This window comes from Sesamum indicum, linkage group LG9, assembly GCF_000512975.1.
Source record: "Sesamum indicum cultivar Zhongzhi No. 13 linkage group LG9, S_indicum_v1.0, whole genome shotgun sequence".
NCBI classification, from domain to species: Eukaryota; Viridiplantae; Streptophyta; class Magnoliopsida; order Lamiales; family Pedaliaceae; genus Sesamum; species Sesamum indicum.
This window is the reverse complement of record NC_026153.1, coordinates 2,055,424-2,070,340: the sequence shown is the minus strand read 5'-3', so window position 1 is coordinate 2,070,340 and position 14,917 is coordinate 2,055,424. Positions and strand designations below refer to the sequence as shown.

The following is a 14,917-nucleotide window of genomic DNA, read 5'->3' as shown; positions in this document are numbered from 1 at the left end:
AAATGTCTGTGTAGTAATAAATATAGTAAAGAAAACCCTATTCAGTAGAAACTAATGGAGAGTAGATGTCACATGCTTAAAATGCAAGTGGGCTTCTTTTTTGATAGTTTTCACATTGTTTCGTATTTTAAAAAGTCTATTTTATATTTTCTTTTATTTATAAGAGAAAAACAAATGTTTGGTTTCAATATATTTTAATATATATTTTCACTTATTTATTTCTTAATTTTAATTTTTAAAATTTGAAATTACTTAAGTAACTAATTCCTTTTACTTTATCATACTTAAAAGATATCCTTTTCTAATTAAGCAAGATTTAAAATTGAATTTTAGATTGCTAAAATATTTAACCCTTTATTCTTTTTCCTCCAAAGAAAATTATTGTGTGAAGGGACTTGTTTGCAATTTTTTAACACACTCAACATTCAAGACATTTGCAAGCATGCAAACCTCATCCAATTTCACCTCTAACTCAACACATAAGTAAAAGAGCATTATACCACCAACTTTTTCTTATATGGATCGAGTATGAAAACACCAAACAATGCAATCCGTACAACATCAACATTAAAATCTATGTTGTACTGTATTGTCGTGATATAATTCATACAGTTTGATGTTTTCAGACCCGGCTTATATAAGGGAGATTCCTTGGATTGACTCCCAATTCACGTGTATACCACCCTCGACTCTTAATAAACAAACGAAAGAACGAAGGAAGTAAGGAAGGAAGTTAATCCTGCATTCTAAAACTATTTACAACTCTAAAAATAGAAATATGAGAGCCAGCACAGAATATGTTATGCCTCCCTTCACAGTTCTGTGATCTCCAAAGCTAATTCAAGAAAGGGAAAAACTGATCAGAATTGGAAATGCCCTCCTTGGCTTTAGCCCTTTTAGGGTGCAATTTATTTGGAGGAACACTGAAAAACACTATGCTCTCACGCATTACACTTTCCTAGTCATTGCCAAACATGCTAACCTGACGCAGATCTGTTCATGTAATTTTGAATATACGGGAATCGACGTTTGGCAAACAGAAGGACTCGAACCGGGGTTCAGTTATATCCACCACTTCGTCGTCTTGTAAGCGCCAACTGCGAGATTTTGAGCTCAGGAGCATCAGTTTTTCGATGCTGGTGGATGAATCATCTGCTTCTTTCTCGCTCTTTGTAACGCCGAAATTGCTGTCAGGAATCATTCGCAACGAGCGTCGAGCAAGGATTTCTGATGTAATTTGCTTGATTTCCTCTAGTTCCCCGTCGGACGTCTCTGGATTTCCGCTTTCCATGCCACCAGTGGATGAATACTGATATATGAGAAACAGATGGGAGTTTGAGAAATTAGAAGATTTGTTGTTTTGGGGTGATAAAGCTGGATGTTGTAAAAGCACAAATGACTACTGCGTCATGTAACAGGACAGGTCTGTTGCAAGCATCAAAGAGTCGAGAGTCATCAGCCAAGTGGATTACCTGAAACGCACGGATTGGCAAATGTTTCCTTTTAGATTTGTTTGGCGCGATAGTTGAAAGAATTTGGACAACCTCAGTCATGCTGGGTCGAGAGTCAGGATCCAATAACAGGCACTCCTTTGCTAAGTAGGCCATTACCTGCATCTCTTCATCTTGGAAATTTCCTTTCAGACGTGGATCAGGCAACTCCCTAATCACTCGCTTACTGTCATGCAAACGAGGTGTTGCCTGTGATGAAGTGAAAATTATTTTTGTGTCAGCTAACAGAAATACATGCACCAAAATTTCCGTTCCTCGGAAGGATGAAGGGGTCAATCAAGAATTCCAAAAACATCAAAATTATGATGGAAGCGTAATGCATTTGAGAATTGAAAAATATTGTGACAAAGGTCAACTTTCCATACCCATATTACAAGGCTTTCTTCCGCTTTATTACATGATTTGTGGATGGGGTGACGGCCAGTGATCAGTTCGAGAAGAACTACCCCAAAACTGAAAACGTCGGACTTCAAAGAAGCTCTTCCAACAATTGTGTACTCAGGAGCGAAATAACCAAATGTCCCTTGCATTCTTGCTGGAGAACTGGAACAGCTCATATTGCCATCAGCACTTAGGTGTTTAGCCATGCCAAGATCAGTAATCTGCACATGAAAGACATCAAAATATTTACATATAACAAGCTCAAAACAAAATTCTAAAAGTAAGAAAACGGTTAAACATTCATCTTATCCAGCATACACAAGGGAAAAGATTGAGCAACAAGCCTTTTACGTAACGGATGTTCTTAGGTCCTAAATATTTTATTCCGAAATTCCCTAGTTTTTCCTCGTTGATGGAGATTATTACATACCTTTGCTCTCCATTTCTCATCTAAAAGAATGTTGGTGGATTTGACATCCCTATGCAATATTCGAGGCGCAGCAGCTTCATGGAGATATTCCAAGCCACGTGCAGCTCCAAGAGCTATTGCGACTCGTGTATTCCAGTCCAAACATTGGCCCAAATCCCCATCCAGACACTCCCTGAGATTGCCATTAGGAATATATTCGAACACCAACAGCCTCTCAGCATGCTTTCCTTGATGTTCTGAGCAGTACCCAAGCAAAGGAACCACGTGACAGTGATGAAGTCTTGATATCAGTTCTATCTGAATGCATGAAAAGGGTGATATTTTTATGACATTTCTTTGTGAAATATCCCTGATGCTAAACATAACAAGCATTTTATGCCTGGCAAATGCTCGAATTTTAGCGACTTTTAGTACCTCAGTCAAGAAATCATGTTCTGCATCTGGGCCTCCTTGAGTTTTCATTCTCTTAATTGCGACAGTTCTACCATCTCTGAGATTACCTCTGTATACGCTGCTGCTTCCTCCAACTCCAATCAAATTAGCATCGGAAAATCTGTTTGTTGCACTTTCCAGTTCGGAATATGGAAATTGTATTATTGTTCCGTGTACAGCTCCTCCTCTACTTCTGAATCGGAAAGGACTCTTGGGAATGCATCCTTTAGACAAGAAAAAGAAATTAAACTGAAATACAGAGATGTAAAAGAATCAACAAGAACCCACTTCAGTTGAACAATTTTGTGGGTGAATAAGGAATCATGAGAAGCAGAAAACCACAAATTTAAAACGGGACGTTTACCTATAGAAAGTTTGACAGAGGAATCTAAATATCCTTTGTATACTGGAAGTGGAGAACCTGCTTGGCTCATCAAGTTGGTAGCACTACTACAACTTGTTAGTTTATCCGTTGAGGGCGAAGCCCATTGAACAGGACGTTTATCCTTTTGAGTGACATGCCACAGTACTGAAGCAACAAATGCAAGAACCATGAGGACTACACAAAGTAAGAGAACTATCACAACGACTTTGCTGGAAATCCATTTCTTTGAAGGCTCTAACTCAGATAAAATCCCTGTAGAGACACCATAACAGAGTAGATAATCATATGTAAAGGACAACTCCATTTCTGAAACAATGATGAAAATGATGATTTGAAATTCCCAAATGTCAAATAATTCCACATTGTTCAGTAATTGCACAAGTCTTCCAGTCTAACAGTAATCTAATTGCCAGACAATATATTCCGCAGACTTTCAGCTTGAAAAGATGCAGATTGACATATCTGTTTATCAAAAGACAGTTTATTGAAAATTGGAGCATGACGAACTACTAAAACAAGTTGTCACTCATCATTTTGTGAAGCCTTGGAAGAATTACCAGCATTGCAATTGCATGCCGAAAAACAGCTGCTGTCATTATCTTCACCTACCAATCTAGGCAACCCACCGGCAGAGCAAATGCAAGTCCATTTCTTTTCACTTGATCCTCCTGCAGCTGCATGTTAAGAAAGCAGCATGTCAACAATTTTTTAAGAAATCTGATGCTGATAAAATGAAGCTCATTATGTCCTTCATAATTGTGTTAATTCAATTAATTATTATTTTAACAGATGTTTAATATGTTTCCTATCATAGGAGAGCGGATTTTTACAGCAAGGGAATTGCACAATGGTTTTTGCAAATTTTACAATACTAAATCGGGTTTTAACCATAATTCTTGAATGATAATTGTTAACCTCATCAAGGTACACATTAGCTGACGCATTCCTTTTCTTCTAGTAAGAGTCAGTTTAAACAATTAGCTTCCTCTGGATTGCTTGGTAGTCATTAAAATAAGAGTGAACTAAAAATATAGCAGTAACAACAGTGAGATAGTTGTATCAAGAAGGACTATGATACCAAGGCTGCAATCACAGGATGAAGAGCAGTTTGCTGGGACAAAGTTCAAGTTCTCCTGATGTGCAATAGAACAGGTGCATGTCCACTTGTTTGCTTCAGGCTTTGTCGAAAGTCCATCTGGAATATGTTAGAACAACAAAGTTATTTTGCCGCCACAATTCTTACATGGCCTCTTGCATGTGGAAAGAAAGTGCAGATGATGTGCTATTGCTGCCATGTAATGCTGCAACAGATTTGTTCCCCAAGGATGCAAATAAATGTTCGAGAAGGACATAGGTGTCACTAACCAGAAAGAGCTTGCTGAATCCAAACCACATTAATGAGGCAAAGAAGGGCAATGTCCACCTGAAGCTTCATTTGTTTGGAACAAATAAAACTGAAATTGAAAATAGATAACTACATAAAATTTGCATGGATAACATAAATGTCAGAGGTAAAGTGAGACAGGAGGTTGGCACGATGCAAATTAAGAGTGAGAGTGAGGGCGAGGGGGAGGGAGATTCATACTAGGATTCCACAAAGTAAGAAATTGAAATTTTGGGACCAGTAAATGAGCCTTGGTAATGTGTTAAGAAGAAAAACTTACATGCATGTGGTGCACTTTCAAAGACAGCTTCGAAACCGTGATCTGACAATATCCATTCAGCTTATCTAGTTAAGCCCTCAAACATTGAACTGGTACGTGCCGAATAATGTCTAATCATACAAGTGGAGCATTTGTTAAAAGATATTGCACAAATGCATCCAAAGAGACCTAGAATGAGAATACACCCCCCACTCCTCCCAAAAACTATTCCAAGTACATGTCAAAACCGGCTATATGAAAAGTAAAAAGAAAGTATAGAGTTCACTAACTAAGAAAAATCTAAATTTAAAAAAAAAAAAAAAAACCCCCCCCCCCCCCCCCCCCCCCCCACACACACACACACACAGGCACAGACACATAGAGGCAGATGAAAACAGGATACAAGAAATGCACACTCACTGACAGAGGGGATGATGCCAGGCAAAGAAACACCTTAATAAAACAATATCATGGCACAACCAATTTTATCTTGAAGAAGCCTATATACTTGAAGCTAACAGAAAGCTGATCAACCTCTGTTGAAAATAACTGCAAGAAAATAAACATATGCTGTAGAAAATCCCAAGACTAAGAACTCTTAAACTATTTTCGGCATGAAGTCATCCTCTTTTGGCAAATGATTTAAAACAAGCCAATCACAAGGAACAAACAAAAATAGCAAACAATAGACAGGACTTTTCTAATACACGTTTGGCCAACAAATCTCTAACTTCTTGGCCCATTAAGAGTAGTTTTCTCTTCTCTACTATTATTTTCTTCATACAGTGAGCTAACTTTTTAAACACGGAGGGACTACTTACAGAAATGAGCTATTAATATTTCCAACTGAAAATTCAAATTCTGGACCCTTCAAGATAATGACACACCTAATAAGCTCAACTGTGGTTTTGACAGAAAACCAGCACAGGCCTGCCAACTGTTGAGCTGTTGCCAATAAATCGATTTAGTAAGTTAATAATAGAGCAGATATTTGAATTGACTATGTAATTCATAAATCACCGACTACATCTCTTCAGTTGTACAATTCTTGAGGAAGGCCGATGATCCAATTTAAACAATGTAAAGAGGATATAGACTTTACACGGAAAGGCAGCAAAACCTTGAAGTTGCTTAACATATTACAGTTATATTAGTATTATTTAAATGATCGAACGTCATGATCAGAAAAGAATGCTTGAAAGGTATTTGAAGCAAAGAAAGTCTAATTCTTACCGCTTAATACTTCAGATTTCAAGCATGAAAAGAACAGGTGAAAGCAAATGGCAGACCCGAAAAGTATATAATAGGCAAGATTCTCAAATAGAAAGACACCTCAAACCATAGTGGAACTATAGGCCAAAGGTAAAACGAAGAACCGACATTATATAAGAAAAAGACTTGTAGGTTTGCTAGAATTAAATCCAGAAGCCTAAAGAGATATTGTATAAAAGTAAAAAAAAGAAATGGTCCATCAACCAAACCTTCTGAAAGATACCATTTTTCAAATCTGAAAGAGACCCCTTAACAATCAAAGTGAATACAACCACAACGCCATACAGTGTATTGACAGCAGTGGATGCACAATTATTATGTATTTTCTCATTTGATCTTGGTATATACGTATAGAAATTCTTCAGTTCCACATAAAGTCATGATATCATTACACGACTATGATTGGAAACTGGCAAAGAATTCAAATTTTATAAACGGTCCAGTGTACGTACATACAAGCCAACGGTTAGAAAAGACTTTGCTTCCAAGACATACTGAGAAAGGTTAAAAGTCTACATGTACAGTGGACCATCTTTTAGCTTTATTTTCTTGGGAGGATGATGATGTGTTAGAAAGAGACATGTATTCTTAATCTATTGAATAAGCCCCACTGCCTTGACATCTGTTGTCGGTAAAATTAAAAAAATTCATTCTTTTCTATTTCTTCCATTGATTTTCTGTTAGATTTCAATAAGTCTCAAAAAAGCAAAACCCAAATTATGAAAGAACAAGAGCAAAGTTCTTCTCTTTTGCATTTCCCGAAAAATCTAAAAGAACAAAAAAGACAAACCCTGTCTTTAGTGTTCCATTCCTCCATTTCAAGAAACCAATAAATTTTCGGAAAATAATTGCTAACAAAATAGCACTAGAATTTTCTTTAAAATTGGAGTAGACAATATCAAAAATTCAAATCTTACTTAATGAGTGGTCTTATTTCAAGAGAGGTCTTTTGAAACCAGTAGAGAACACTATCAAGATTGAATCTTTTTATCAAATCATAGCTTCTTTTTTTTTAAAAAAGAAATGATAGCTTTTCTTTTCAGATTTATGAACTACATTTAACCAATGACAAAACACAGCCCCTCAATCTCTGAGCTAATGTTGATAACATGGAGAAAAAACATACCTGTGAAACAAAAAAATGAGCAAGAAATTAGAGTTGCAAACTTAGCAGCCTGGTTCTCTCCACAAAGCCTGCAGCTATACATTCATACAAGAATCTGATATCTTGAAAACCACCGTGACATTGAGAACGAGAATTGGAGCTTCAATCTGTTAACAAGAACTCAGGAAATGCAGAGACCTGGAAGCAAAAGCAAAGCTTATGTGGGATCCAAAATTTGGAGGTTCTTTTGACTTTCGCAATGCTCAAGGGAAGAATCAGTAGCAGTACCTCCATGGCATCACACATATATATACATTCACATGCATATATATATATATATATAATTGCGTGTGTGAATGTGTGTGGCGCCTGTATCTACAGCTACAGAGATACAGAGGGCAAAGAATAGATAAATTGTAACGCTCAGCGGTAGAGCATTAGTGAGCACAGATATCTATGCAGAAGCCCAGCCCAGCTATAAGAAGTGGGCTCTTGCCACGTGGAATGTCAGCATTCTCGAGGCTCAACTTTGTGAATAATTCTTGAATGGAGCGGGTTCAGTACATCAGTTACATCCATTAACGTGGAATTATGAAGGTGTAAAAACCAATTCAAATCGTCATCAGTATAGTTACAACTGTGATTCAGGTCAAATTGAGGGTAGACAAATTTCTTTGGGAATGTGATTGCTTGTAAGATTTTTCTCCATCTGCTCTCGTTTTGTGAAATGTCTTTCATTAGATATGCTATTGCATGTAAAGTGTTCTCAAAACATACCTAATACATTTAATTATTAAAAAATTATATCACATATTTTTTTTACATATTACATGAATAACTAATCGTCACACTTTATTTTATATTCAATCATATATTAAAAAAGAAAAATTTCATCCCAATCAAACTTAATAATTCTCATTTTCTTTTAATTAAAATGAGATAAGATCACAAACAATGACGCTTTCATTTTCATTTGATCTCTGAATTAGACGAACTATTTAAAGTGTGCATGTGCTTATAAAGGTCGATAAAGACAATATTGGATGAATTTCAATGATAGTTAATTGTTGAGTCGGTAAATCAATGCAAGAATAATCCCAAAATATTAAATGATAACAGATGTGTGGGGCTATATACTTATAAGAGGACATAATTGTATTACCATTGTGGACTAATGATCTATGGAGCATCCGACGATCATAAGGGCTAGAAGTGTGTGTGGGTCGGGTTTTTTGGCTTTTTCAAGTGGGGTATTTGATTTTTTTGGTATCATATTTTAACACACAATACAAATTAGATACTCAAAATTGGATATTCGATTTTTTCTTATAAATTAAATGTGAAGAAAATTGGAGCCAACAAAAACAAAGATTTAAAAGCAAGTTTTTCTTTTGATAATTTGTATGAACGGTGTCACTTGGTTTTTTTTTAAATATTATGCATAATTCAATGTAAAAGTATATAAGAGTAATTTAATTATAAAAATACTTATTTGACTTACAATAAATCAGAAATAAGTTAATTGGAGGTAAATATAATTTTTTTTTAATTTTTGTTACTACTAACAAATTCAATGAGTTTTTGCTAACGAATAAACTTTTTTTTCAAACGGAAAAACATAAAGATTGTTAGATATAATTTCTCAAATTATAGAAGATCTATGTGAAATTACACTAAAATTTAGGGGAAGGAAGTATAATCATCCTTTATTATTATTCAAATATTAATAATTTAAATTTTCTGTTCTTTTAGGTACATTAATTATAATATCAGACTTAGTTAAAATTGATTTAATTTTGATGTGTTGGCGGAACCGCAGTCACCAAATTAGACGATATTACAAATAATAAAATTCCTAATAAAATGGATTTTTATTCGACTTAATATTTTTTTTTCAAAGAAAAAAAGTGAAAATAGTACAAATAATATAAAAGTAAGTACATGATAATTTAATAAAAGAAAAATGAGAGAAGTTTCTGACAAAAGAAGTCAACTAAATCAAAGTTTGATTTAGAGCTTCGTTTGGATCTCCGGAATATTAAGGCGTCAATACTACCAACAAAGAACCTCTTTTTATACTAGAATATTATATTCTCCAAACAGATATTTCGGTATATGAACCGCTAGATTGCTGCCTCTTTTCCAAAGCTCGAGGTCGCCAACCATGTATATTTCTTTGCTTGAGGGTGTTTTGGTCTTTTGATCGCACAGGCATTGCTTGAGGGTGTTTTGGTCTTTTAATCGCACAAGGTACAAAAAGGCAAAGCATCAGAAATGTAGGAGTGAATCCAAAGTCCATGGAAATGACAAATTACTCCAGCAAATGAGTTCATTGACAAATTAAAAAACTAGAGTTGCAAAAGGCTATACCCCATCTCCATTCTCCTCTCAAAGAGAACAAAACATCTTCTCTTGAGTTTATGTACAAACCAAAATATTGACAATCCAAATCCTAACTCCCATCTTCATCTTTCTCAACATTCATGTACATTTGAAGTGAGTATGCCACGCACTCGGCGGATCTCTTTTTTCTTTTTCTTGTCCGTATTTTTATTGCAACCCCACCCCAAAATTGTTCAAACTAAGAAAAAGTAACAATGAATAACAAAGAAAAATAATGAGGTATTGAGATAAGAGTCTGGGGGGTCGATCTGGCAGATGTAGATCACCTTGGCTGTGCTCTTGCGGGGAACGACCGTGTTGGCCTAATTCTGGGCCTAGGCGATGGACGACCCAAAACCATAGTCTGTGACAGATTTACCATGTCGACCATGGATGGTGTCTGGTAAGACTGGACGAGGCTTGAACTATCAGTTGAGTCCCCTCTTGCGGTTGCTCTCTGCCAAGAATGTGAGCTCAGTCCAGACAACACATAAGCCCTACCCGAAGTTTCATATACATGTCGGTTGGCCATTCTCTCTTGCATTTCCCGTAATTCAGCTTCCAAAGCAATGCACAATCTGTCTCCTTCTCTTGCTGACACGGTTTCCGATAATTGTTTACGACAGTTCTCCAGGACGGATGCAGCATGAGTTAAATCACCCCGTTCTGCAGCAGCCCTAGCTTCCGCCATTGCCTCTGCGGATCGGAGCCGGTTCCGCTGCTTGTCCACTTCCATTGAGACAACCAGAGGTCCAGTTACTACTGGCCTTCGGATTCTGACATCACTTGCAGAATCCAGAGTTACTAAATTCTTAGAAATGGGATGCTTGTAAAGACATCTCACCTTTAGCAGTGACATCTCATCGCTGGATTCATAAATTGGAATATTAATTGTGACCAGAAAATCTCTTTCTTCTTCAGCATACAAGTCTCCGACTTCGATAGTGCCTTTTCTTTTATCAGACGCCAAAGTGGTTTTGTAGCTTCCAGATTTTATAGAAATGAGTTGCAGCACAGGATCGACGCACTCGACTTCGATTAGTAATTCCTGTACAACAACACTTAAAAGGCCACCAATGCATTGTGCAAAAGCATCTTGAATCACGCCCTCTGTCTCTATGAAAGAAAATGTTCCGCCGGAAGTTTCAGAAATTAAATGCATTGACGCTGCATCATGATCTGCACCAAATCCAAATGCGTGTACAGGAATATGGAGAGCAGAAGCACTATTGAGATGCATGGAAGCTGGGAGTAATGACCGATAGTCAGACCTGGTGTTGCTGCCATTAGGATTGCTAATGGTGTATGTGTCTTGTCCATCAGATAACAGTATAATACTGCTAACTGGATTTTTCTGCTTACGGTCCGTCATCACTTTGGCACCCTTCCTGAGGGCCTCAGAAATGTTTGTCCCACCATTTGAGCTTAGAGAATTCACAGCTTGTAATGCTTCATGCCTTCCATTTTCCGTCATTTTGCGAAGAGGAAAGACCCGGCGTGCTGTGGAGGAGAAGGCAATCACTGAGAGCCGGTCTGATGGGCCCAAGCTCTGGATTACAAACCCCATTGCCCGTTTAAGCAGAGCAAGCTTGGTACCAGCCATACTGCCACTGACATCAAGCACCGTGACAAGATCAATTGGAGCACGAGAAGTTTGAGATATCAAGGGCAAACCTGCTCCATCAGAATGTTGTCGTGCTGTGGTAATTGGAGCTTGCAGATGAATAAGAATTGAAAAGTTATCATGGGAATTTGATTTTGGAACAGCAGAAACTTCTGGATATGTTTTAACTTTGACTAGACCAGTAAAATGGTCCTCGTGACTGTTGTTGCTGGACGAGCTACTCTGTGCGACATCTGGTTGGGTACTGTCAACTTCTTCATCATCATCAAAGATGTCAGGTTCTGCAGCCTGAAAAAGGGTAGCGACTTGCCGACTTACGTCGACCCTTGGAGAAGGGTTTCCTCTTATACCCGGTGTCCAGGTATTGTCTTGTGCCCAGGAGACATTGTTTAGCCTTGCTCGTTCATGAGAGTTATCAGTGGTGGGACTCTGGAAGGGGATCTCTTTCCATTTTGCCCTGCAGACAGGACAAGTTTGTTTTCCATGCTTCACATTAGATGCAATGCAATGGAAATGAAATGAGTGCGAGCATTCTGCAGTGAAAATGGCATGGCCATGGCCAGGCTTCATTGTTGTCAAGCATATTGCACAAATCTTCTGCAAAAAATGGAAAACAAGAACAGAAGATGAAAACCAAATGATATACGAATTGCCATTCGATGCTGATGGAGAATTTAAAGATAAACACACTTGTACAAATATAAACAAGCCTGATCATGCTGATTATTTTTCCATTCAAATTATGTCCAGGATGCTAAAAGATGCTAACGTGGGAAGAATATTTCCAGCATTTTAATTCTGACATTGCCATGTATCGTAATATGATAAATTTAACATTATTAGCAACTGAAAACATATTAGTTAATCCCACAAGGCATTCAGCATAAATTATTGTTGAGTAGGGAATTTCTGGAAGGCCCTCTCCTCCAAACAGTTAATGTCACGGACACAGAGTTGCAGAACATGTGAACCTCTCAGCCTTTTACATTCTCAAGTTATTATCGTGGGAAGAATACAAAATCAATCAACGGATCTAATACATTTCCTGCAAATTAGCTTTAGTTTGAAAGTGGTCCCCAAAAAATTTCAACTATAAATTCTTATTTCATGAATTACATATTCTCAGCTGTACTGTCGCATGGATCAGTTTGCCATTGGGTATATATGATCACTCTACTATGAAAGACGCATCCCCAACAAAGCCACAAAATTAACATTGGTCCACAGTAGATAACATAGGGAAATTCTTGTTTGAACCAAGTCTAACCACAACCATGAACCAATCAATCACATTGAAAATAATATTACCATTGTCATGTGATCGTGATAATTCACTGTATCAAACTATCCACCAATTACATGACAAGTGTAATGCAATCCTTATATGATGGTTTAGGCTTGATTGAACCGCTAAAATTTCCCAGTAATATAGATACTCTTACTGTGAAGATACACATCATGGATTCTTGCAAATCCAAGATATTAAGGCAACCCAAGATAAAATGCTAAAAAATATGAGCCAATCAATAAAGTCAATCATGGGATAGTCAAAACATAGCAGTGCAGTAAACAGAGCTAAAGTAGATTTAACAAAATCCCAAGTCATTAACTTTTTAAATGTAAAGGGCAATAAGCAGGCTTTAAAAACTAATCATGAAGCTTTCGAGGCACTAAAATATTGTAAGAAATGTTTAAAGCACCACCATGTATTAAAAGAAGTAGAAATCATTACTCACTACAAGATTGTCATCTACTTTACAACCCTTGGCCTTACTTTGATGAAATTTTATTGCATGAAAGCTCTCAATCAAAGGTCAAGTTGAAGATAGTATTTCATAAAAAGGGGTGAGAAATTGGCAAATGAGGAATGGTGTTGTGTGTAGAACAGTTAATGTTGCTGACCATGAAAAGCACTTTCTTTACTTCTGTGAGATGGGCAGAAGGGAAGATGAAAGATTTCACTGTTGCTACACTTTTGAGCTTTTATAGGGAGGCCAGATGACTGTAGTCCTCAAAAGGGACTACACCTACTTTATCCCCACCCCACTTCACCACAAGAGAAATGGAAAACTACCCATCTCTGACAGTTCATATGCATATATTTCTATACACTTATTATCTCCATTATCATCATCATCATCATCATGTCCTCTACCTCTACCCCACGTGATAGGAACATCCTTTAAACAAATTCAACCAAAGATCCCATCAAATGCAATTACTATTATCTTTTTGAAGAAAAAAAATTGAAACAAGCAAAAGCAAATTAATGAATGTAAACATTTTGCCTTCCTCTACTCCTTAGCCAAAATATTGGAAAATAGTAAATCTTTGGCCCCTTTCAAGAATGTAGCATAGCTTCAACATGTACCCATTAAGAGGCATGAAAAGCCCATTTTCAAGAAGAAATCAAGATTTATGAAAAGGTTATATAAACTGATTAGCCACAAATGGAAGAAGAAACCATCTCAAAATCAGTACAAACAGCAGTTTAATCCATTTTTCAGGATAAATTAGCAAGAATTTCACAAAGAAAAACAAGAACCCAGTCAAGATTCAAATACCAGACTCCATATATGAATGGATACAAGTAGTGGGTGCCCATGCATGAATTGGAAACCAAAAACTAAAATAAAATTGCATTTAAAATCAAATTTCTTGATTAAAAAACATGTAATTTCCAATTTTGACCTTGCTAGATTTGGAGGAGTGTCTAGGCAAAAGGAGGCCGGAGGAAGACGGCGTGGGCGTGGTGGGCATTTGCACCCGATGATCCGAATCCTGAGGCGGCGTCGGGGACAACAAGACGGCGTCAGAAAACCTCGCGGCCATCGGCGGTACCGCCACTGCCGGAGAATCCTCAACTGTGCTTGGCACGTAGAGACAGGAATTGAGCTTCAACCCGAGAGCGATCTTCACTTTCATCCATTTGCTCCCGACCATTTTCGAGCAACAGTTCAAGAAGTATACTCACATATATAGATACAGAAATCAGGAACAGAGATGCAAATATGCATGCATGTATAATAATTAAATAGGCTCTTAGGAACTAACGAAATGTTGAAGTGGGCAACATTCTATACAAAGAACAGATCTCCATGTGAGCTTGTTCTTTGAGCTGAGGGGGAATTTGTTTGGAGTATTTCCTTTGTTTCTTTCGCTTTTTCTCTCCGGTTTTTGGGTTTGTGGGCTCTCTTTGAACACGGTAACCAATGGCTTTACGTTTCGACAACCCATATTTATATTATATGTGTTTGTGTGTATTAACTGTATCTATATGTTTATGGGGTGGGGTGGGGTGGGGGTGAGGGAGAACAGGGCAAAATGGTGGGATGCATACTGTGCATAAACAATTTGTTGGGATTGGAGGAATTTGACCTTTGTGGAGGTTTAGACTTTGGACTTTTTTTTTTTTTTTGGTTGGTAATTTGACTTTGGACTTTAGGATTTGGGCTGTTTGGATGTATTAGTAGTTGCTTAATTGTCTTAATCCAATGGTAAATAAGGTCTAATAAGAAAACGATAGGCGTTGCGTCCAAAAATAGTAGCAAATAATAATTAATTATGATTATATAAAAAATCATTAGCTACTATTTTGTAAGTAAGTAACGCCAAAATATCAATCACAATTAAAATCGTACCAAATATTTTGATTATGGCTAAATTCATAGCTAATGATGATTAATCGTAATTAAAATTATATTTTTACATTAAATTTATTTAATCATAATAAATAATAATCTACCATTATT

The 14,917-nt window shown here is 36.9% G+C and overlaps 2 protein-coding genes across 9 annotated transcripts; both read right to left on the bottom strand.

Moving 5' to 3' along the window:
- On the bottom strand, window positions 526–7,580 carry LOC105170280 (receptor-like serine/threonine-protein kinase NCRK). Of its 8 annotated transcripts, none has more exons than XM_011090964.2 (12): window positions 7,448–7,580; window positions 7,181–7,357; window positions 4,804–4,913; window positions 4,505–4,593; window positions 4,218–4,334; window positions 3,697–3,813; window positions 3,119–3,391; window positions 2,737–2,978; window positions 2,323–2,619; window positions 1,877–2,113; window positions 1,473–1,700; window positions 526–1,309 (listed from the first exon to the last, which is right to left on the bottom strand). In XM_011090964.2, exons 4-12 carry the CDS (start codon window positions 4,572–4,574, stop codon window positions 998–1,000), a joined length of 1,893 nt encoding a protein of 630 aa, XP_011089266.1. In that variant the 5' UTR covers window positions 4,575–4,593; window positions 4,804–4,913; window positions 7,181–7,357; window positions 7,448–7,580; the 3' UTR covers window positions 526–997. The 8 variants fall into 8 exon arrangements, with proteins under 8 accessions (XP_011089266.1, XP_020552612.1, XP_020552614.1 ...); XM_020696953.1 differs by adding an exon at window positions 5,670–5,727 and having other exon boundaries at window positions 7,181–7,557; XM_020696955.1 differs by lacking the exons at window positions 7,181–7,357; window positions 7,448–7,580 and adding exons at window positions 5,670–5,727; window positions 6,016–6,177.
- On the bottom strand, window positions 9,454–14,393 carry LOC105170278. The gene is made up of 2 exons (XM_011090961.2): window positions 13,857–14,393; window positions 9,454–11,762 (listed from the first exon to the last, which is right to left on the bottom strand). The coding sequence occupies exons 1-2, from the start codon at window positions 14,106–14,108 to the stop codon at window positions 9,825–9,827; spliced, it is 2,190 nt and encodes a 729-aa protein (XP_011089263.1). The 5' UTR covers window positions 14,109–14,393; the 3' UTR covers window positions 9,454–9,824.

Bases quoted from the DNA above. Each gene is read 5' to 3' on its own strand.
- LOC105170280 (XM_011090964.2), bottom strand. From the start codon at position 4,574: ATGAAGCTTCAGGTGGACATTGCCCTTCTTTGCCTCATTAATGTGGTT. The intron at 3,814-4,217 runs GTATCATAGTCC...CTTAACATGCAG, and splicing joins ATCCTGTGATTGCAGCCTTG to CTGCAGGAGGATCAAGTGAA. The intron at 3,392-3,696 runs GTAATTCTTCCA...GTGTCTCTACAG, and splicing joins GGCATGCAATTGCAATGCTG to GGATTTTATCTGAGTTAGAG.
- LOC105170278 (XM_011090961.2), bottom strand. From the start codon at position 14,108: ATGGTCGGGAGCAAATGGATGAAAGTGAAGATCGCTCTCGGGTTGAAG. The intron at 11,763-13,856 runs GTCAAAATTGGA...CATTTTTTGCAG, and splicing joins ACTCCTCCAAATCTAGCAAG to AAGATTTGTGCAATATGCTT.